Source organism: Sinohyriopsis cumingii, chromosome 1 (genome assembly GCF_028554795.1).
Source record: "Sinohyriopsis cumingii isolate HCF-2022 chromosome 1, ASM2855479v2, whole genome shotgun sequence".
Classification (NCBI taxonomy): domain Eukaryota; kingdom Metazoa; phylum Mollusca; class Bivalvia; order Unionida; family Unionidae; genus Sinohyriopsis; species Sinohyriopsis cumingii.
In genome coordinates, this window is record NC_142961.1 from 131,450,940 (window position 1) to 131,475,270 (window position 24,331).

At 35.5% G+C, this 24,331-nt stretch overlaps 1 protein-coding gene across 4 annotated transcripts in view; it reads left to right on the forward strand.

The window, feature by feature from the left end:
- LOC149807873 (choline transporter-like protein 1) overlaps positions 1-24,331 on the forward strand; it is a 62,268-nt gene that overhangs the window by 1,014 nt on the left and 36,923 nt on the right. For 3 of the 4 annotated variants that reach the window (XM_089971440.1, XM_089971450.1, XM_089971445.1), the window contains exons 2-11: positions 10,595-10,737; positions 12,274-12,519; positions 14,053-14,161; positions 14,934-14,997; positions 15,866-15,974; positions 17,722-17,842; positions 18,858-18,905; positions 21,892-21,963; positions 22,627-22,693; positions 23,813-23,874. In XM_089971440.1, the coding sequence (XP_089827566.1) occupies positions 10,595-10,737; positions 12,274-12,519; positions 14,053-14,161; positions 14,934-14,997; positions 15,866-15,974; positions 17,722-17,842; positions 18,858-18,905; positions 21,892-21,963; positions 22,627-22,693; positions 23,813-23,874 (1,041 nt within the window). The remainder of the gene's footprint in view (positions 1-10,594; positions 10,738-12,273; positions 12,520-14,052; positions 14,162-14,933; positions 14,998-15,865; positions 15,975-17,721; positions 17,843-18,857; positions 18,906-21,891; positions 21,964-22,626; positions 22,694-23,812; positions 23,875-24,331) is intronic. The other variant, XM_089971455.1, reaches the window with a different exon arrangement.

The window sequence follows — 24,331 nt, forward strand, 5'->3', positions numbered from 1 at the left end:
AATTGCACGTGCTGCGTATTAGTCACATACAACTATTCATTTCATGAACTATGGAACCAGACTATGGGTACCGTATTAACCGCCCCCCCCCCCCTCCGAAGATCACAGATTTAATATAAATAATTATCTGAATAAAATCAACGTATTTTCCCCCAAAAGATACTTAAGTACAGGTAAATTGTGAGCAATATTAGGTTTTAACCTAAAACCAATTCCAGATGTAAACAAGGATACAACACCGGGCATTTTCTTCAGCAAATTGCCGCTATTTGGCCAGACATCTAAAACAAACCTTCTAATGGCCTGTATACGAAAACATTAAAAAATAACTCGACCACACACATCCTTGTGTTATCATCTGGTATTGCTGGGATAAACCAACATTTATTGACTATTCGTATTTTACGTTATTGCAGAGACATGACATTTCTGGATCACTCATATATTTTAGTGTTCCATCTCGTGTAGGAAGGATACGGCATTTCTGGATCACTCCTTATGTTTGGTATTACCTGTTTATGTAGGAGGTACATGACAAAAAAGGTTCCAAGTCCTCTTAGACAGAAGTACAATTATATACAGTGTCGTCTGCTGAGATTTGGTTTTGGCGCACCGCTGTGCTAGCGGGCGGTAAATCGCATTCATAAATGTCATAAATAACAGATTGAAAAACTAAAAATGAACTGAGCAGTACATGTATATATGGAACCTAATAGCATCTCAGTGATTGAGCATGCTTGCACTCTTTAGTCCTTTCGTTCGTTTAATTATGACGGTAAATTGGGTTGATAGGTCAGAGTCCAGAATTTATGACGCCAAGTCGATGCCTCTGGTATGAGCTGTGATAGCCTGGGATTGCAGAACACGTGAAAGCTGCGGTATGCCTTCAATCGGTGTACAACATTTCACTATGCCTACGGGTTCAATTACTTCCGGAGCTCCGAGCCTTTCGTTTCGAGATAGGGGCTCTGACACTTTAATTCAGTCTTGTAATTGAAGTGATTTAGTGACATTATTGTTGTTTTGACTTAAGAACCAAGATCGCTCTTCTGATTTCACTCTAGGATGAGCGACGAATGTCGACCTTGGGGACGGTCTGATGCAGCTGACCTCCATCGATAACTGCCCCCACCCCCAGATAATGACAATTTGGAGAGTGCATATGGAATTTTGCTAACCACTACCGATACAAGTTAGATACATATTACGAGCCCCTTCAAAAACATTTTGAGCTGATAAAGAACTGAATTGTGTAAATAAACAAATTTAAAATAGAATTATCACTTAATGACTTAAAGATTGATGTAAAACTAACTAAAAGGAGTATAGAGTTTACAGTGGTAAGGAGTATAGAGTTTACAGTGGTAAGGAGCATAGAGTTTACAGTGGTAAGGAGTATAGAGCTTACAATGGTAAGGAGTATAGAGTTTACAGTGGTAAGGAGTATAGAGTTTACAGTGGTAACAATCAGGATTTGTATGAAATTTTCTATGAAAATTAAACATATTTAAAGAACATGCTCAGATTAGAATTTTTACAAACTGAACATGTGAAAGCTTAGATAGACTTACCGATTAACTTTGGAAGAGTAGATTATAGACTATTTGGCTATAAGACAAGATTCTAAATCTGTTGAACAGTGGTGAAATGAGTACTGTGGTAGAGTACTCATCGCATATTTTGCATGCCAAATTGCGACATTAATAAGGGAAAGTATAAACTGGATGTTTGACAGGATTGAACATTCTACATTGCATGTATATCATGTGCGCACGCTCATACATAGATTTCCCTGTATATGTTAAAACAAACAACCTTGTTTGTATTTCTTTAATGTTCTAGAATCCGTGTTAAACGCACCAAATGATAGACCATCAAAGTACAATTTATATAGATACAGTTAGTTATTAGTTCAAACTATGTCGGGTAAAAATAAGGATATTAAAACATGAACATGAATTTCTATAGCTGTAAATTTGTATGAATTACTGGCAGGTATTGATGGAAAGAACATTAATTATAATCGAAAAACTAAACACACACAAACACACACACACACAGGTGTTTTGACATTGAAATTATATTTCAGTACGCAACTTAAAATTGCTACAAAGAATGAAAGTACCATTATGTTGAAATAAAAGAATTTTAAAAGTTGGTGGCATCATAAATACATTGAACGGTTGGTTTTTAACGGTGCTTTTAACACATTATTGGATATAGCATGATCAGGAAATGGGAGCTTAGTGCCGTTCCCAAGGACACACTGAGATAGTAGACCCAGGCTGCCCTAGGCGGGTATCGAACCTGCGAACCTAGGCCGACAAGTCTAACACTACCGACTGAGTGACAGCGACTCCTCAGTACAAATAAGCATACAAGACAAGAGAAAATACCTTGGCTTAAATTGCTTCAACACTTTCAATACACCATAACAAATTAAAAGAAGATGTACGACGATATATGGCTACTGATATAACACTTTCAGTACACCATAACAAATCACAAGAACACGTATGACGATATATGGCTATTGATATAACACTTTCAATACACTATAACAAATTATAAGAAGATGTACGACGATATATGGCTATTGATATAATACTTTCAGTACACCATAACAAATTATAAGAAGATGTACGACGATATATGGCTATTGATATAACACTTTCAATACACTATAACAAATTATAAGAAGATGTACGACGATATATGGCTATTGATATAATACTTTCAGTACACCATAACAAATCACAAGAACACGTATGACGATATATGGCTATTGATATAACACTTTCAATACACTATAACAAATTATAAGAACACGTATGACGATGTATGGCTATTGATATAACACTTTCAGTACACCATTACAAAGTATAAGAACATGTACGACGATATACAGCTATGGATAAAACACTTTGAACACACGATAACAAATTATCAGAACACGTACGACTATATATAGCTTATATTATTTCTTGTGATTTTAAATGTATACAACGGCCATATTCATCGTGCAAAAGCTAAAGCTAAACTAAAACACAACGAGATAACTGTGCTGAATGCTGACGTGGAATAGCATCAGAGGAATAGTGCAACTTAGATGCAATGGCTCCTCAGCGTTGACGCTGAATTCAAGATATTATCGTAAAAGAGGCACCGTGTGCCGAAGGTGCGAAGAACGTACAATGTGTGTTACAAAATCCTGTACAATAAAAAAGCCGAACACATTCCATCAGGGTTCTGTTTGTACGTTAGGTCAGTCCACACGAGATAGAAACCAATAGCTTTCAGAGGAACCGATTGTATTCAAGTCTTTCGCGATTCTTTGATTAAAATTGAAAAACATGTGCACGAAGAATTTAGATCTCAAAAGTGCAAAACCTATACTGTTCGCGGACAAAGATGAAAAATAATTTAATTCAACATATATATGTTACATCTGTTAGAAAAGATAATTGAAAACTGTAAATTGTCGAAATTTGAACAAGTAGTGAACCTTAAAGTTGAATGCATTGAGCATTACAATTTTATCACACTTAAGCCAGAAAAGACTTTGTGAAGGATCACTTCGACCTTCCTTGTTTTCTACCCCAATGTCAGTGTTAAACTTGAGAGGCGAGCATCTATGACTCATTGAGATTTGACTGGGGCATTGCAACTCTGTCTTTTGAAAATAAAGATTTGAGCTACCAACCATAACCGCTTGATAGGAACCCATGTCAAATTATTATTTTCAAAGGAAAAACTTACATACAATGTAGTTCAGAGATTCTAGGCTATCCAAAATCTGACGAAAGAAATGAGTGTCTTGGGGAAAAATTTAGGAACCGCTGCTTACGATTAGTCAGAGTAAATTAAGGCGTACTCTTTGGAAAAAACGTAAATTTAAAGTGACAAAATTGTTCGAAATGTTTTAGTCCGAATTCCTGATAGAGGAGAAGTTCGACCCCGAGGAAGTCTAAAAAGAATCGTGCTTTCCGCGTTAAAAAAGAAAAGGGGACCAGGTGGCTGTCTTGTAAGAAAAGACAGGGTTTAATGCAAGGACGAACAATTTCGGAAAGAGAATAACATTAAGGTACGCAATTTTAATTTTTCACGTATTTTTCTATTTTTGCTTGTTTGTTTTGTGCTAATGTGTTTGATATGACTAGGATCCATATTATGTTTCCTTTATTCAATTTCATGGAAATATGTTGATGCTAGAGTTGTTATGCAATTTATCTCGTTAATTTTATAGTTACTAGTTCATTGATAGACTTGACGGATTGCATGCTATCCAATTTTTCGTATGTGTAGGATTCCTTAGGGTTATATGAAATAATTTTCTTTGTCTGTTAGGACGATACTAATTATCGTGAGTTAACGATAGTCGCATATTTATATCTATTTTTGTAATGTTTAAATAAAACTTGTGAGTTAAGGATCACTGTGAGTTAGAATTTTGTTAATTTTATGCAATAGTGATTGAGCATGTGTTAGCTAAGGTAAAGAGATACGGTAATGTTAGATATACCGCTCACGTGTTAATTTATGATCGGTGGCCGTGAAGCGAGAGTGATGATCTATCGAATTAGGTTAGAATTAATGCAGTGTTTGGATAGCTAGTTATTTATGCTTCTGAGTAACGTACGTCAGGGAATATTATGTACGTTTAGAAGGTGATACGTATAGAGATTTATGGCTATTTTTGTCATTTAAGGAACATCTTTCTGGAAGAGACAAGACAGTCCGAAGACGAAAGTCGGAAGTCCGGAAATAGATGACGTGTTCAGGATAAAGGATTAGGACGTCCATGAAGAGTTGAAGCGTCTAGAATAGGAAGACTAGAGAATAGGAAGCCCTGATGCACGGGTCACGAGAGGATGGTGATGCAACCAGTCGTGGACATTGTGCTCTTTTCACCATTCGTTAATATGATGAAATAAATCCAAATTAGACACTGCTATTAAATTCTGTTGACATAACTTAGATTGAATTGGAGTTGCCGCTATTAATTGTTGTTGATTAAAATTTGCTATTTTTGTAGTCTAAGGGGGCTCGTATTGCATTATTTTTTCCCAATAGTCTTGCTCAGTTCTCTGTTGATATTCTATCTGTCCACTCCCACCGGAGTATAAAATCGAAGAAGGTCGTCCTCTAGATAACGCCAGCCAAATCCAGTTAACAACTCTTCTTACTAAGAGGGCGACGTTACAAAAACAAACTAGCAAAGTAAGAGTGCACGATGACTTACAAGAAAAGCACATCGGTCTCGTGTAAAAATATGCAATTTAAATATTCATATGATCAAAATATATACCATTGTTGATTCATAACCTGCTATGATAGTCATCTGTTCTTCAAGACCTCGATAAATTGATCCTGATGGAGACGTAAACGTATCACTGGATAACAAACATAAATATATTTTATTCAGGAAGAAATTAATTGTTAATATGTTCACGAAAAGGAAAAAGAAATAGCAGTTGAACGGATAATTTGGTTTGTAGTTAATTATAGATTCGTGGTATAATGTACGGAACTGCAGGCTAAATTTTAGGTTATGATAAATTCATAGAAACAGTGAAACAAATTACAAATATAGTCTAAATATTTGAGGAAAATCAATATCCGATACGAATACAGATACAACTTTGAAGTTCATGAAGAAGCCATACAACCAACAGACAAGTTGTACTAGTCACTTTAACATTCAAACATGTCCAAATAACGATTACCAACAAGCATATGATGTCTGTTGTAAAAATTTAAGAAGTATTATCATCAGTGATAACCTTAGACTGAAAGCACATGGACAGCTTCCTTCCAAGTCTCACTGTAGTGTGTTAAAATAGAGAGAATATACTCTATAAGTACTTTGATTATGGTGAAATCCTACAACCGAAAACTCGAGGTAATCTGGTTTCTCATTGCAGGCACTTTGAACGCGCAGCGATGGGTAAAGCGAACTGAGTATTTTGAAATAACGGCTAGGTATAATCTACCCTCGAGGAATGTTGTACGAGGCAACGAAAGCCGAATACTGTTTGTTCATATATAATGCATACATATCTTACCAAACAGATATCCGTGACTGATGATGCTGCAACGAAAAAATATTTTTAGCAAACGTCGGCGATGTGCCCTCAGCGTCACATGTAATAACTTCGTTAAGCCAGATATTACAAGACCCTCATATAGACTCAAATATAACTTCGGAAAGATTCAAATTAAAATCAACAGTTGGGACCACTCTAGTGTGGCAATACCAACTCGATGCTAGTTTGGACAGATCTCATTAGCACGCGAAACAACCCGGTCGCTGTCTGCACAACTAAGCATGAAAACATTTGTTTTTAAAACGATGAAGTGGAGTTCAGCAGCAATTCCACCCCGGTTGTATTCTCCATCGTTTATGTTGTACCAACATTGACTCAACTAGAATAGAAAAATCTCGACTGTTATTCATCAAGGATGCACTTGTCCGCATAACAATTCTTGGTAGAAAACGAGAACGATCGTTTTTGACATCATTCAATGCGCAATCAATACAGGTCTAAGATTACGTGTTACTATGTTCCTCCTAGAACGTACAGTAGTCGGAGACATATATTTCAACCAGTCAGATAGTTTCTCTGATGGTGTGGAAGTTACACCATTCAAAAATGAATTGGTTAGAAGTGTGTTTATATGGCGTACCTGAAGAATTCAAGCTTGGCGAAATAATTATTAATGAAAGACCTTTGTTAGACCTTCAAAGTTACTGTTGTGAGAAAATAATCGAAGTGTAACAAAAACTGCGAGATGAAAAGGCTAAGAAAACATTTTAGTTGTTAAATTCAAACGCACGCGTGGTGTGGTTGTAGATGCTTTTTGCGGAATAACCGCCACGACCATCGTTTCCATTGGTGTTGCTGCAATTGTAACAAGCACGACTGTCATAGGGACTCCAGTCGGATTTGCTGTCGGGGCTATATCGGTACTAACTGGTGTCACAGGCGGCGATGATAAATAATTTCGTTACGGCTGCATTTGCGAATGCATGTCTATTCGAAACGTCTCAAAGGCTATTGAAGATAAAACAAATAGCATTGCTCAGGTCGAAATGGTACTGTTCTAATTGGAAAACCACAGGCGACTCCGGGTACAAATATGGAACCGGTGCGTTAGCGACCCAAAACAGGTATCCTATTTACATGCAGTGAAAATCGAATAAACAGTTAGCTGTGAATATTGATCTACCTGCTTTATTCTTGTCAGAGTATTACACTAATGGACACTAGTCCTCAGTGCGCGGAGTAGTATGATAATGGCAGTCAGTTCTAGGCGAAAGCTTTGTATACACAAATGTCTTTCCCCTCTCATAACGCTGTTGTAGTTGTGTATTAAGGCACCGCGTGTTAACTTCGCTGGTGGGGTCTCGCGATTCACTCGCGTGTAATGTGGGGGTTGGGGTGGGGAAAATCACGAGGGTTTTAAAGGCTTTGACTAAGATCAGTGAACCGAAATCTCAAATTGGTATTACCACACTACTCACGACGATATTATGCAAACGGGAAATAACTCCAGAAAATAGCTTCTGCTTTGTCAATATTGCCAGCCGATTTACCTCCCATCCATAAGAAGACATTCTGGAGAAAGGTTTTGTTGCAGTTAAATTTTTATTTACTTCTTCTTTTGGGAAGGTGAGCAAAAGCTGTAAGGAATAATGAATTTATTAGACAGTATTTTGACATGGTGTACTGGTTTTTGACATCCTTCTAACTTTCAGGTAATACGAATGTCAGGAGACTAGTAAAATCCAGTACACCATGTTAAAAGACAGTGTAACAAATAATATCATTGGTCTAGTAAATTTGTTTAGTTCCATTTGTAATGTTCGCGTGTCGATATAGAGATTTTACAAGATATAAAAAACACATTGATTCAACACTAGTCATTTGATAATTTTCCAGTAAAATGTATTCCAACCACGTTCGCAAAATTTACCGTTGCAATCAATGAAGTGATAGATTGTCCAAAAATGTCAACTGGATTACCTACCTTTACTAAGAACTGGTCTGCTGTTATATGCGACCACTCTCATAATATGTCGGACTCAAAGAACATATTCCACAAGGATATCTTAACCCCAGAATCAGACTACATCATTTCCATAATGCGGTTTTGACCCATGGATCATCTAAACATTCTTACACATTTCACATCTGTTTACGTTAGTTCGAGTTGCCAGTAGGTTCCTGTACGTCGCTGGTTCTTTCCAGGTTCTTCCTCCACCAAATGTACAGGGCCACAATGTGTAACCTGTCATGCTGAAAAATGGCGTAAATCCCAACATAATAAAGCAAAGCAAAATAAAATTTATTTAAAAGTGGTTTAAAACAAACCGCCAAACTATGCATGGCGGTTCAGCTGCGCCTTTGTGACGTATGATGTGTAATTTGTAACGTGGTCAGCCCTCTGTCCCATTTCTGCAATTAATGAATTCCTGACTTTCACCCTCTTTATTAGATAAATCGTAATATTCTTCACTAAATCCATTGTCGAGAAAAGATCGCAGAGAATGCAAAATAGAGAGAGAGAGAGAGAGATTGTACTAAGAAGAAATAAGTTGAGAAATTAGTCGTCTGTTTCCATATAGTACCGAAATTTCAACGCATCTTCATTAAATATGGGCTTTATATATGGAGAACTAAGAGCAGCAAATATCAGTCAGAACATGACGAAGTATTATGTTTGGAGATGGGAGTTACAAATAATCAGGTTGGCGTCCCTCATGCACCATTTCAAGGAACTGCAGTTTATTTTCGAAGATTTTCTTTCTATAAATTTGAGGAAATATTTGGCTCAAATGTCTTAATAACTTAATCTGACGCATGTAATATTAAAGAAAATAGCTAGGAGCGCTTCAGCGTTTGAATGGGTAGTATATTCGTAACTCCTAATTGTTATAATTTTTCTTTTTCTTCTCTTAATCTATCGATGACCATATTGATTGTAGGTGTAGCATTATTCCTGACCATATTGATTACAGGTGTAGCGTTAGTCATGCCAATACTGATTACAGGTGTAGCATCAGTCATGCCCATACGGATTACAGGCGTAGCATTAATCATGACCATACTGATTACAGGTGTAGCGTTAGTCATGACCATACTGATTACAGGTGTTGCGTTATTCCTGACCATACTGATTACAGGTGTAGCGTTAGTCATGACCATACTGATTAAAGGTGTAGCATTAATTATGAATATACCGATTACAGGTGTAGCATTAGTCATGTCAATACTGAGTACAGGTGTAGCATTAGTCATGACCATACGGATTACAGGTGTAGCATTAATCATGCCGATACTGATTAAAGATGTAGCATTAGTCATGACCATACTGATTGCAGGTGTAGCATTAATCATGACCATACTGATTACAGGTGTATGCCAATACTGATTACAGGTGTAGCATTAATCATGACCATACTGATTACAGGAGTAGCATTAATCATGATCATACTGATTACAGGTGTAGCATTAATCATGACCATACTGATTACAGGTGTAGCATTAATCATGATCATACTGATTACAGGTGTAGCATTAATCATGACAATACTGACTGTAGGCATAGCATTTATGATGACCATACTGACTGTTGATGTAGCAGTGGTCAATCGCAAATTGCATGTACTAAGATCACGTTTTAGAGAGTTCTTTATTTTAGCGATTTTTCCCTTTCGCATACATACCAGGGGCAAGTAATATCCGCGCCATTTATGCGAGGGTCATACTTTTAAACAAAGCATTAGAAGTTATGACAACAACATATATGGGGTCTTCAGGTTTGGAAGATTCAAAATTAAGTTTAAACAGAAATCTGTATATTGTACCTTTAGCAAAACTCTTTGTTCATTTTTTCTTTCAACCTGGCTTAAAAGAAGTTTTATACTTTTTGGGTGGTGATAGGGTGAGAGATTGGGATTTGGTCATGAGCTAAAAGTCCGTTTCCTTTCTTGTTAATTATAGTCATCGTTTTCTAAAACAAAAATACGACACTAATTATGTCAGGAATATAATTACTAATGTCAGATCAATGTCTCCTTCACCTTCTCAGACCTCTAAATATGCAGTGAGTCTAAACTACGTGATTTAAATAAGTTTTGGTCACAGTTTTCGTATAGAGTCTTATACTTGTTAATGGATTCCAAACAACCAAAAATGAATGAAACTGCGACTTATTCCTACAGATGCAGATAGCATCACTCTTTTTTTTAGGACAGCAATTGGTTAGTAAAATTATTTTGAAACAGGGGCTATTTTATTTAATTTTAAATTAATAATGTGTAAAATGATTCCCCAAAGAATCTGCACTCTGGCGGTGAAACAGGTAAGCGTAGCAATAAAATATATTTTTGCGAAAACACTTCAGTAGTCTATATTGTGTTCATATACACTATTGACGTGAATGAACTTTGATGTAAGTGTATGTTAGTTACTGTAGACAAGAAGTTCATTTTCGGGGGGGGGGGGAATAGAAAACACACAAAAAAAGCGTTGAAAGCTTTACACTTTTAAAAGCAGCTTAGGTAATTATATATTTTCAATCTTTTTAGGGATTCATAACGTATAGAGCTCTGCAGCTTGGGAATCCCAACCGACTTATATATGGGGTAGATAGTTGGGGGAATGTCTGTAACCAAGGCAACAAAAGGATACAGAATATCAGTCTTTCAGGATTGGACCATTCAGATAAACCGTAAGTAAACAGAATGCCATACAATATTTAATGTCAAGGTTTCCAGAGATTTAGCACTTGCTATTTATTATGAACAAACGTGAGTCAGACGTGAGATGATCAGGAGAAAGCTTTACATGAAATAATATAATCAATCATCATGCCAGGAATAGTATTATAGCTAAATAAAAGGGAAAGGTTTTACTCACAGATAGCACTATTTTTATCCAGGGACATTTTATGCGAGCTAATAAAAAAACAACATAAAATAAAGTCTCATTGACTATTATCCTATATGTAGATAAAACTGACAAAGCACACTTTTACTTGAATCAAACAATAAATAAACATAATAAATAAGACATTTATTTGCAATTTAATAATGTTAAATGAGGTACTGAGTGGCGCATAAGGGAAGGCTGAGGAAGGGTTAAAGAGAGGATGTAAAGTGTAGGGCAGTGCCTTTTTATTTCTATCAAGCTGAAGCATTGGGATTAATATTAAAAATATATTATTTACTTGAATGCTTTCTTAAAGAAATCACGTATTCCTTTGGAAATTAAGGTCATTTAGTTTGCTTTTAATCGGGCCCCTGTTTCTGTTTTTGTCTCATGTTACAATTGTTGAAGTAAATTTCATTTGATTTATCCAAAATATTTGGCTTGATATATTTTTTAAAAATCATTTTTGTATTCAAACAATTAGGGACATTTGAACCGTTGACTTATTATTTGAGACTATGCTGGTTGACTGACTGTTGTAACCTTGCTCTTGCATAATAGTCTCTTCTGTTCAACAAGACAAAGGCGCATACATTGAAGCATACATTGAAGCATACACTGAAGCATACATTGAAGCATACATTGATTCATACATTGAAGCATACATTGAAGCATACACTGGAGCATACATTGAATCATACATTGAATCATACACTGAAGCATACATTGAAGCATACACTGAAACATACATTGAATCATACATTTAAGCATACACTGAAGCATACATTGAAGCATACATTGAAGCATACATTGAAGCATACACTGAATCATGCATTGAAGCATGCATTTAAGCATACACTGAAGCATACATTGAAGCATACACTGAAACATACATTGAATCATACACTGAAGCATGCATTTAAGCATACACTGAAGCATACATTGAAGCATACACTGAATCATACATTGAAGCATGCATTTAAGCATACACTGAAGCATACATTGAAGCATACACTGAAACATACATTGAATCATACACTGAAGCATGCATTTAAGCATACACTGAAGCATACATTGAAGCATACACTGAAACATACATTGAATAATACACTGAAGCATACATTGAAGCATACACTGAAGCATACATTGAATCATACACTGAAGCATGCATTTAAGCATACATTGAAGCATGCATTTAAGCATACACTGAAGCATACATTGAAGCATACATTGAATCATATGGTAGAATTCTTTCAGTTAATGCTTTCGGTAGATCAAATTTTCCAGATGCTAGTATCCATGGGTTATTATTGCAAATTAAATATTATATTTTCAGTTACCTGTTCTACTTTTCTGAAGATGTTTTCGCTTCTATTCTGGATGCTTCCGTATTATCCGTGCAGAGTGTAAAGATATGTGTCAGCACGTGTCCCCCTCAGACTATAGAATCGGTTCTCGAATTGAAGAATTTCAGTGTCATATATAAAACAAAGCTCTGTAGATATGACGTCCCAGTGGATGAATACCACTCCGGCAGCGAAGACGGCCATGGCAGATGTCCACCTCTACCCATACAAGAACAGTAACAAAAATTCATTTATTTAGATTGACATTATTAATCAAATTTGTTGCAAAACTTTAGTGTTTGAAAATTCGGTAGAACCGTTATAGACACCTCATTATACAAAAACCGTATGATGAAGAGCAAGATTTATATCGGTTCTAATTTCCTTTATTTACAAATGAGAAAATATTATCGGGTTTCTCCAGTTTCATAATTGTTACTCATCTTCGATAGCCAGGATTCCGATGTGATAACCGTTAAATACAACTTTGTGGATCGAACAGGTATATCGGCCAATTATCCTACCGACATCAATAGGATTTAATGAGTTGCTTCCCTTAGTATGTAATGCCAACTAACCAATAGCGCGGTGCATTGAACATTGATCAAAAATGGTTGTTGTTGTTGTAGGGTTTAACGCTAGTTTTCAGCACACGATAGGCTATACATGGCGGCCAGTATTAATGGTGGAGGAAGAACTCGGGAAAATCCGGAAAGAACCAAGGTATAGATAGGTTTATCATATCGGAACCTTGGCTAGCGAAGATGAACTGTTACTATAAGCTAATTATATTGCATATGTACCGCTATATATATTTTTTTTATTTCGAAAAATACATACGACACAAACTTCAGCTTTGTGCACCGACCCACGGGAAGCTATTGGCAAGTTTTCTTACATACCCACATTGGCCGAACCCGAGAATAGAATCCACGTTGACAGGGGCGAGATGGCAGTGATCGGTAAAGACGAGCGCTATAGATCACTCGGCCACTCATGAACCCAAGAACAACCATGCTCCAAAAACCAGTGACAAATTAAGAACAACAAACACTTGCGGGAAATACGTGTCAATAATATTTTTACTCAATTTTATTAGAAACGTTTAGTGCAGAAGCGATTATCTCCCTTTTTCAAGTACACCGTACTGACACGTGGAAATTAAGTTGTGATTGAGATTACTCTAGAACGATATTACTGTTACATTAACTGACAGTGCTGTAGGGGAAAAACAATCCAGTCCTCCAATTAACATGATCTCAAACCTTTAAAATATTCCATATTATGTGCAAACACTTGAAGGAGATAACGGAGTATTGTAAAATTTCGTTATGTGGGTAGCAATTTGCACAGAAGCGATTGTTGAGATGTTGGTGTTGGACATAGTAGCAACAGAAAAAAATTGACTCATTAAATTTAACGTTATAGATAGTAATAAGTAACGTTGAAACAAAAGAAAAGGTTGATTAGAAACGTGGACAGACTCCCAGATGGTGCTATGGAAACGGTTAATTCATTAATCTAGTTTATTTACTTCATTAATTTTGGTAATCACTTTTTCTATTTTGGCCCCATCTACGTTATTGCTACTGTTGATAAAGGTAACACGAGAAGAAAATGGATATTTATTGCTAGACAACAAAAGCACCGTTTGATGAGATTTATTATAGTAATCAAAATTTCAATCGTTTCCTAGTGCACTGTATGATCGAAAGGAAATGGTTAAATCGGGAACTAATTGTTTTGTATTTTTGGTTGTCTTTCTTTAGACAAGCATTTATCTTCCGCTGTACTCCAAAGGCTTTGATGAGGCGCATTGACAGCATTACTTCTGCCTTTAATAGTATTTTTAACCTTATTGGTGACAATTTTATTGAGGTGAGTGAACTCGATTTTAAAATCTTTGTCGTCTTTGGAATTAACCTATCATAAAAATTATTTCTTTCAAGTGAAGTGGTAATTTGCCTGGTTTTATCCAAGTTTCTCATCTAAGGTTGATACTAGATATAATGCTCAAGTAACACTGCCTTTTCTGCAGAATTAGTGTCACAAAAAACATACCTTGGTTGACAAATAAATCATGTGACAAGGATAAAGTCTGAGTAAACCGAATGAATTTACAAACCGGAAATAGACTTCAAATCTAGTGTTTAAAGGAACATCCAGAAAGACAAACCGTGTTAACACTGGACTTTGCATTAAATTCATAGTTCTTGAGGGACACCCGTCATGTGATTTTGATAATAACGATAACTTTTGATGGCTATTTGATCACGTTTCCAGATACATTTTTAAAACAGACATACACGGGCTGATTTATCTTAAATACTTTTATCACTATTACGTACATTAAATTAGTTCATATTTACTTAGCAAATCTGCCAATTCTAGGAGGATCACGTGCGCCAGTTATAGAAGTACATAAAGATCTCAAATGTTGTCACACTCATTTATTTATGGGTCAGATTTGTATGATTATATATATATATATATATATATATATATATATATATATATATATATATATATATATATATATATATATATATATATATTTGTAAGGGCCTACTGGGGAATATTTCCTAGGGCCCACAAATCCTGTCCATGGCCCTTACCATCATGACTAAGCTCAGTTTATTTGTAATCTTAGAAGTGCGTGAATGACGTGACAATATCCTGGAAAGAAATAGGTTACCTATGTGGAATTTCAGTTGGTACGTATTTTTTTTTCTTCTTTTTTGTCCTCTTGGATTTAAAAAAAATTGTATGCCTTCCTTTGCCTAGTTAAATGCGTTTGCTAGTTGGCAGCCGCTGGATTCGCATTTATACGTTTAATGTTATCGTGTTGATCCGAACAACTATCTTGGGTTCAAACTGCTTTACAGTAGATCATTACCAACACAAAATTTTTCTTCTGACATTTGCATTAACACTTTTATCCTTCTCTAAGGTTCATTTATTTCAGGTTCGTTAGTATTAATAGTTGCAGTAGTAGTAGTAATAGTAGTAGTAGTAGTAGTAACAGCAGCAGCAGCATTTGGGTAGTAGAAGTAGTAGCAGCAGCAGTATCAACAATAATAGTAGTAATAGTTCGAGTTGGGTAGTAGCAGTAGCAGCAGCAATAGTATTGGTAGTAGCAGCAGTGTTAGTAGTAGTTGGGTACTAGTAGTAGAGTAGTAATACTGGTAGCGGGAGTAGTAGCAGTAGTAGCAGCAGCAGTAGTAATAGTAGTAGTTGGGTGGTAGTAGTAATTGGGAAATAGTAGTTGTGGTAGTAGCAGTAGCAGTGGCAGTAATATTAATGATAGTAGTTGGTTAGTAGTAGTAGTAGTAGCAGGAGCAACAGTCCTAGTAGTAGTAGTATTGTTAGTAGCAGTAATATTAGTAGTTGGGTAGTAGTTGTAGTATAAGGAGTTCCGAAGAAAATATTAGTAACAGTATCATCCGTCTATTTTTGTCACTTTCAGTTTTTTTGGTGTACACAATTGTATTTTGTAATGTGTCAATAAAGCACTCAGATTTGATAAAATTTTGAAGCATAGGAATCGGCTTGAAATTACTCAGTTACTTCTTATATTTTCAGTTGTTGCTTCTTTTATTGTCTTGTTTCTGCGATTTTTCGCTGGCATCATCATCTGGGTTGTTTGCGTAGCAATGACACTGGGAACTCTTGTCGCAACAGGCTTTTCTTGGTAAGTAATATAACACATGGGTTTTTCCAACATTAACCTGTAGGCTGTAGGAGGTAACGCGACTTTAAAGTCGACAGGGATCAAGCAAGATTTTTGCGCTGTGTAAACATTTACCAAATAGGAGGGAAGAGTTTGAGACCGCGGGATTGAAAGATTTTTTTCCTTCTCCCGAGTGTACATGATCGTATTTCTTATAATTTCTAAGTGGATACATGTTATGTTAAATCGTCAGAACAATTACTTCTAAAAGCACGAAAAGCACGTGTAAATCCGATGTGTGAGTACTGGGTGACCTTGTAAAACTACATAAAGCATCTTAAGCTTTTATTTTATCTGCAAGTAATATTTTTGATTGGCGAACATAAGGTAGTGATATATGTTGATGTTGCTAAGGCTGATGGTGATGGTGATGGTTATGATTACAACAACGAATGCAATGTCGCTAAAGCTGATATTCATTAAGATAGTAATGTGACTGTATTTAAAAAAAAAAAAAAAACTTTAAACGTTAGACAGAGATGAGTTTTATTTTTTACAGGAAACAATCCAGTAGCAAATATTAATTAGTTAAGTCTCTTAGAAAACCAGGTTTTTTTTTATCTGTCGTCCGCTGGTTCTTCATAAGATACGCTCATGATTTAGAGTTCAGCCTTCTTAACTGTCTCAACAGTCATAAATGTACAAAGCAAGACGGCAGCAATATTGTTCGTCTTACGTTTTTTTAATTATAATTATTGTTCTCTATCTTATTTTGTTACTGCTTTGTCTCTGAAACTGATCTTTTTCCCTTTTGTAACATGAGATGTTATAATTATACCTTTGTACATCAATTCTTTAGGAAACAAAGCGTATCTGTAGTGATCAAGGATTGAGTATCCCAGTTTCCATATCTTTCGAATGCCAAATAATTTTCTGGATTTACAGTGCAGTGATGCATATGTTCGTCTGAAAAAAGTTTTGAAACAACAGCAGCATCCTCATGCTCTTTGTTGTAATAACTATGCCATGGTATTCGTTGTAATAACCATGTCATAATATTCGTTGTAATAACCGTGTCATGGTATTCGTTGCAATACCTGTGCCATATTATTTGTTGCAATAACCGTGCCATGTTATTCGTTGCAATAACCGTGCCATGTTATTTGTTATAATAACCGTGACATGTAGTTTGTTATAATAGCCGTGCCATGTTATTTGTTGTAATAACCATGCCATGGTATTCGTTGCAATAACGGTGCCATGATATTCGTTGTAATAATCGTGCAATGGTATTCGTTGTAATAACTGTGCCATGTTATTTGTTGCAACAACCGTGCCATGTTATTCGTTGCAATAACCGTGCCATGTTATTTGTAATAACCGTGACATGTAGTTTGTTGTAATAACCGTGCCATGTTATTTGTTGTAATAACCGTGCCATGGTATTCGTTGTAATAACCGTGCCATGTTATTTGTTGCAATGACTGTTCCGTGTTATTTGCTGTAATAACCGTGTCATGTTATTTGTTGTAATAACCGTGACATGTAGTTTGTTGTAATAACCGTGCCATGTTATTTGTTGCAATAACCGTGCCATGTTATTCGTTGTAATAACCATGTCCTGTTATTTGTTATAACAGCCGTGACGTTATTTGTTGTAATAACCGTGCCATGTTATTTTTTGAAATAACCGTGGCATGCTATTTGTTATAATAACCGTGACATGTTATTTGTTGTAGTAACCGTGCTTTTATCATTTCTATATCAGGTATAATTACTATCGCTTAAAAACTGAGTACGAAGATGTTGTAGAATCAAAAAGACCCATACTGGATGCCAATAGAATACGAAACTGGTTGATTGGATCGATATGTATTACTATAGTAACGGTACGTTGTCGTCTTTCTTTATTTAAGGACAACATATTACCTATCACATTATTGTTGCTTATCATCTTTAGAATAACATAGATATCATTCCCTCTTCCTTGATGTTTCATTTAGTGAATAGGCATTTGCCCGTTTAGGTCAACATAATGTTATCTGCCAACTCAGTAATTTAATGTCTAGTGAGAAATATGGTAAAAAAATTAATAACACGCCGTTGTGTGTTTTTAGACATATGATAGGAAACATAATTTGTAATTCTTCATTGTTCCGCTCTTTGGCTATATGTATACTAAATATAACGATGGTAAACCGTTCCATTCAAATGGACTCTACATTGTAGAAAATGAAAAGTGGTGAACGAAAAGGACACAGCTTCAAAGACGTTTAAAATTGAAAATTAGTTAAAATATAATATTTAAGGTTTTTATAACAGTTTATACTAAATATTACACAATATAGAGGAAATGCTGAAGAGAAAATATTTTGTCTTTAAACCATATTTGCAAATGTAAGTTTCGCTAGACTTTAAACTAAAAGAAAAGAAACTGGCAATCTAAACCAGTTAACGTTTAGATAATACAAACCTCTGCTAAGTAAGAAGTAATGGAAAATATGTTAATGCATCTAATGTTTTGAACATCTTGGAAGTCTAAGTAAGCAGGACTAGTGTACATCTTTGAAGTCTAAGTAAGCAGGACTTGTGTACATCTTTGAAGTCTAAGTAAGCAGGACTTGTGCACATCTCGGAAGTCTAAGTAAGCAGGACTTGTGTACATCTTTGAAGTCAAAGTAAGTAGGACTTGTGTACATCTTGGAAGTCAAAGTAAGCAGGACTTGTGTACATCTTGGAAGTCAAAGTAAGCAGAACTTGTGTACATATTGGAAATCTACGTAAGCAGAACTTGTGTACAGTTATAAATCAACTTGTGTATAAGTACTGCAAATTTGTTGGAAAATTAAATCATAACATGAAAGTACCTCTTGCAGTATATCAGTGTACATTTTTCTATTGCAGGTGATATTCATACTTATTTTTCTTGTAATGAGGAAACACATCAGGCTGGTGAGTTGGTCCTTTAGTTTTCTGATAATGTATAATCAATCTTAAAATAAAACATGGTTGTTAACACGATTGGAAAACAAAAATAGATAGTTATTCCCGCGCTTCTTGGAGAAAAGTGGAGCTCATATAATCTGTATGTTCGTGCGTGCGTGCGTGCGTTTGTAATGTCACACAACTCCCCATAGACGTTCAAGATAAAATTATAAATTTTGAGATATAATTGGTGGGAAGTCTAATGATGTGCAGAACGGACTTATAATTTTAATACAGTCCCTGGATTGGGGTGGGGATAGATTTTGGATGAATTTAAAATAACTCCAAAATTATGAGACCAACATGCCTGAGAATAGGTGCCTGATCACAGATCCAAATGGCAGACATATCGGATTATTCCAGTAGTTATGCACAAGAATTGTGCAATTTTCCCTGCAATTTTGAATTTTTTTACTGCATTAGTATTTGAGTACATGAATGTTTGCTAATATAGTACGTTATCCAACGCCATCTGGTGGCACATAACTAGTGACCTTATAAGCCTTCGGGTAAACATTACAAAAAAGATGGGGCCGACTCGAATGGTCAACAAAGATCAGACGTGGATCCCCCCCCCCCAAAAAAAATAAAAAAACTAGAGGCACACCCTCGCGTAGCAGTTGAGCAAATCTGACGATATTACGTTGATCGTTATACCGCCATTTTTTTCCGATACTCAAACAATTATGATCGATTATGACAGAAAATACTTAATATGCATCTGAAAGCTTAAACGAATCGAAAGAAAGTGCATTTTGGACTTGCATGTCTTAATTTGGTAGAAATATGTCAATCAGCTACAGTATTACTTTTGATAATGGATATATTGCCTGAAAAACACAACGTATCTTGCACCGCATAGTATCTCAAATATAGACTTGTTCTTATTCATTTTTTAAAGAGGCTTAAAAAAGGCTAGTAAACATGTGATAAAGCAAAGATGTATGAGAACTTTATTTTTAAATAAGGAGACAGTGTATGTCGCCAGCCTATGTTCACTTTTGTTAATAACCAATAACACACATTTGCATGCAAAATTTTAGAATTATATATTTATGAACTATGCAGCCACAAATTCGAGTATCTGCTTCATTAATATTGCAAATGTTTTATTGAATAACAAAAAGTTATTCTTAAATCTCTAAAAAAATATAATCAGATAAATAAATAATACGCAACAATTAATTTACACAACGATATTAACTACATGTTGGTTTACCAGGGAATTTTATGAACGTCTGGTTGCAGGTGTTGGTCTTGGAAACAATGATTTCCAATTATTAAGCTAGGACGTGAATTGCTGGATTTTCCAAGCAAAATGAAAATGATATCTCACTGGAGTGAATTACGAGAAATAATTTCACTGCCTTGTCGATAACGAGTTAACCGTGACATTCGAAGTTATTCTTAAATGCACAAAGGGCAAAATGGTTAAGTTAAGAGCTTCTTGTTACAGATAATTCGAGTTCAAATCCAACAAGGCGCGATTTGTTTTCTTAATATGCTACTTTAATTTGAATTGGGAAGAAGAACCATGTAACTGTTTATATTTTCTGTGTAAATAATCACAAAACACAGCAGTACATGAACAGTAAATCACGCACATCGCGCGGGATCCAGTAAGAAATCTGCCAGTTCAGTCTGTTATACAGTACATCTTTGCTTGCCAATACGTTTGAGGAAACAATAAAAAGAAAATTTGGTTTCATCTCGTGGGTGAAAACTTAAGTATTTTTCTCTCGTGGCTTCGTCACTAATTAAATACCAAATTTTTCAACCACTCGATGAATAATATCCGTTATTCACTTGCTTATATTACACTTTTGGGGTGTAAAGACTAATTAAAATATGCAACTGACGACCCCTGGGTATAGTATTATCCACAGAGACTTATCCTCAGGGTAATAAATTGCAAAGTACTGAGATCCCCACCGCATAACTAGATGTACTCAGTATAAAAAGACGAATTTAGTATGCAACACAAATTGGTCCCAGGGTGTATTCTTATCCTTCTGGGACTTGGCCGTATATATATGTATATGTATTATGGGGTTGTGATGGGACAAATCAAGGGAACACGGAGATATGTGTTGAACAAAACCTTTTTTCTGGAATGTAAATTATCTATAGATCTGCGAATGTAGACGGAATTCACCTCAAAACTCTGAAAATGTCGGCTGTATCAATCTCTGAGTCATTGAAAAAAATAATTAATTGTATCGCTTCCTGTAAATTATCAGTCATTAAAATTAGCAAAAGTATTCACAATTCGTAAGGGAATTGAAAGGAAAGACCCATCCAGCTATCGACCCATCTCTGGTCTATCTGTACTTTCAGAAACTATTGAAAAACATGTCTGCAAGCATCTTTTGAGATATCTTAACAAATATCAACCTTTCTTAAACCACAACCAGGTCAATCAGGTTTAAGACAAAAACAATAATGTCAAATTGCATTGACAGAACCATTAGACAAGTGGACACTAGAGATCAAATCAGGGGATCGTGCTGGCGCTATCTTCATTGATTTAAAAACAAAAACATTCGATCATTAAAATTTTCCAGCTTGCAAGTTGTGTTCAGCCTCACTTACTTGGTTAATGCTGTATCTCACTGATACACCCCATGATGTTTGTACGGGTAAATGTACCTCCAGTTCAATTAATATTTTAAGGGGTGTTCCTCAAGGTTATATATTATGGCCTCTTCTTTCTCTATTATGTCTCAATTACTTAGCCTTGTACCTAGTGCACTCTAACACAGCTCTTTTCGCTGATGATTCTACATTCATCTGGTCAATCTCTGGCATATCAAGGGGCCATACAATACACTTACGAGATGATTCAATCTGCTTTGAAAAAATAATAAATGATGGTGTTTTCATGCGTTATTGAAGTAATTGAACATTTATCAATGCATGGTGTTTTATCTAAAAGGCCTCTTTATTTGTCTAGGTTATACAACTCTTCAAAGAGGCTGGGAAGGCCATCGCAGACATACATACTCTCCTAATTCAGCCATTTATCGTAAGTAGACTAGTAGTAATTCAAATATTCTTCTATCTAAAATTTAAATCCTTGAATCACTGGGGAAGAATCAGAAATCATGAAGAAAGTTTAAGAATTGAAACAAAGCCTGTATTCAAGTGAAAATGTCCTAAATTATTCATCCGATTTATGATTGGCCAGAAAAGTTTGTCCCTGCTTATAAGTGCCAGCGATTGTTCGCATGGACAATTTGAAAGACGCACATTGTTGATCTAGAATACTCTAGAACCCTTCTCGTAAATCACGTAAACGACTCGTCTACAGTAGCATCTCGCCTTTTCTCCTTACACTGGTTACATTGATAGAACTTTGTAGTTTAGTAGCTAATCAAAGACGGATAGAATAGAAACTGTTAAACCAGAATAGATAGAAATTATCTGGCAACTCAGATAAGTTAATTATCTAGCAATCAAATAAGGCAATTATCTGGCAATCAATTAAAGCAGTTTCGCAACTTTACGAGTACAGCTTTCTTTAATAACATCATGTTCCAGTTTTATAAACTCGTGTTTGAGCTTTCCTAACCAGCCTGCTTCACCCTGTTTTTGGTTTGTTTCCATAATTGTATAATAATGATGATGATGATGATGATGATGATGATGATGATGATTATTATTATTATTATTATTATTATTATTGCAGACTTTAATAATTTTAGCCGGGTTCGTCCTCGCTCTCGGATGGATAACACTTTATATTGAAACTGCAGGTTGGTACTCCATAGTATACAATATGCCATACTATATAATATGACATTTTATGATTTTCTGTAATCTATTCCTACTTGTGAGGGCATTCGAAGCAGGAATATTTTTTTAAACCGTAAATTCAAAGTATTTTCATGAACACACTTGAAATTTTGAATATTGCACTGAGAACCATTTTAGAAAATTTAGTTTGAAAGCATCTTCGCTAGCCAAGGTTCCGATAACCCTCTCTACACCTTGTCATTTCGAGCAGATATATCTGAGCTTCGGGTCTGTGAATTTCATAGGATGCGGCGGCACGCCACCGCATCCAATCAGAATTAAGTTGTTCCAATTTGAACACCGTTCCTACGTGATCGAGACAAGGGGAGCACAAAACTTGAATGGACTGATAAATAAGCACTTTTCCAGTGCCGGTCCATGTTTGCACAAATACCTTTCACCCAAATAGACATGTAATGGCTTCCGTCTAGTACATAGTCATACTTTCGATGTTAAACTTAAAAAGTATCCTTTTTAGGTCAGTTGCCACCACCGTGTTCCTCCGATGTATGCTGCACCACGCTATTGGTTAGCCGGAATTACATACTAAGGGAGGCAACACATGAAATCCAATAAATGTCTCTAGGACAAAACACCTGTATAGCTGCTGTTCGATCCGCCAAGTTGTAGACACGGTTGTCGGAACCTTGGCTAGCGAAGATGGTTTGAATGATATATTTCAATTTCTAATTATTCGTCTTGTTGATTTAAAGCACATTTGCCTAGAATAATAATTTTGAAAACAATGTCATGTGGTATAATTAATGCATTTAAATACGTTTGCTGCTAAGTTAAATACGGACATCTTTTAGTGTTACGGGTAAAGAGAGGAGAGAAATGCAATGTCGCAGATTATTATTACACATACTTAGTATTCAATTGCTCTTTGCTTTCTATTGGAGAAACTCTAGTAATAAGTGTATATGATGCTTTTCGAATTTTGCAAACTGTAAAGACATTAAATACGATTCGCGTATAAAATGTACCGACAGTATACTTGTCGGTACCAATTCTTATTTCGAAATAAATGGAATGTAGATTGAAGGACACATGGTCATGTCAAGGTTATTTTGTTTCAGGGCATTCAGTTATTGAACAAAGTTCAGGATATGTGATATTGGTTTTGGATGACTATTTTAAGGTAATGCAACTTTCTAAGGACAGTTCTGTCAGGCCTAATGACAGTGATACAGGAAAGAAAATTTCATTGCTTCTTTGAGATCATAATGCAAAAGAAAACTTTCGTTCCTACCTTACTAAGCATCATCTTAATAATCCATTGGAAATGGTCGCACAATTTATACCAAAGTAAAACCAATCATAAGTTATGTAACTTTACGATTGACCACGAGAAAGTATTTGCAATAATGAAAGAGAAAATAAATATAAATCTTTCCAAAGCGTAAATGTGTTTTATGAACGGGATTATTTTCCATTAAATATAATAGTGATGTAGATAAAACCTTGTTGGAGTTATTTCCCTTTCATCAGTATGCTCTATCTCAGTCTCTGTCTGTCTGTCTGTCTCTCACACACACACACCTGAAGCATGAAATATATGACAATTGTAGTATCTGCGCTAATAAACACTTGAAGAC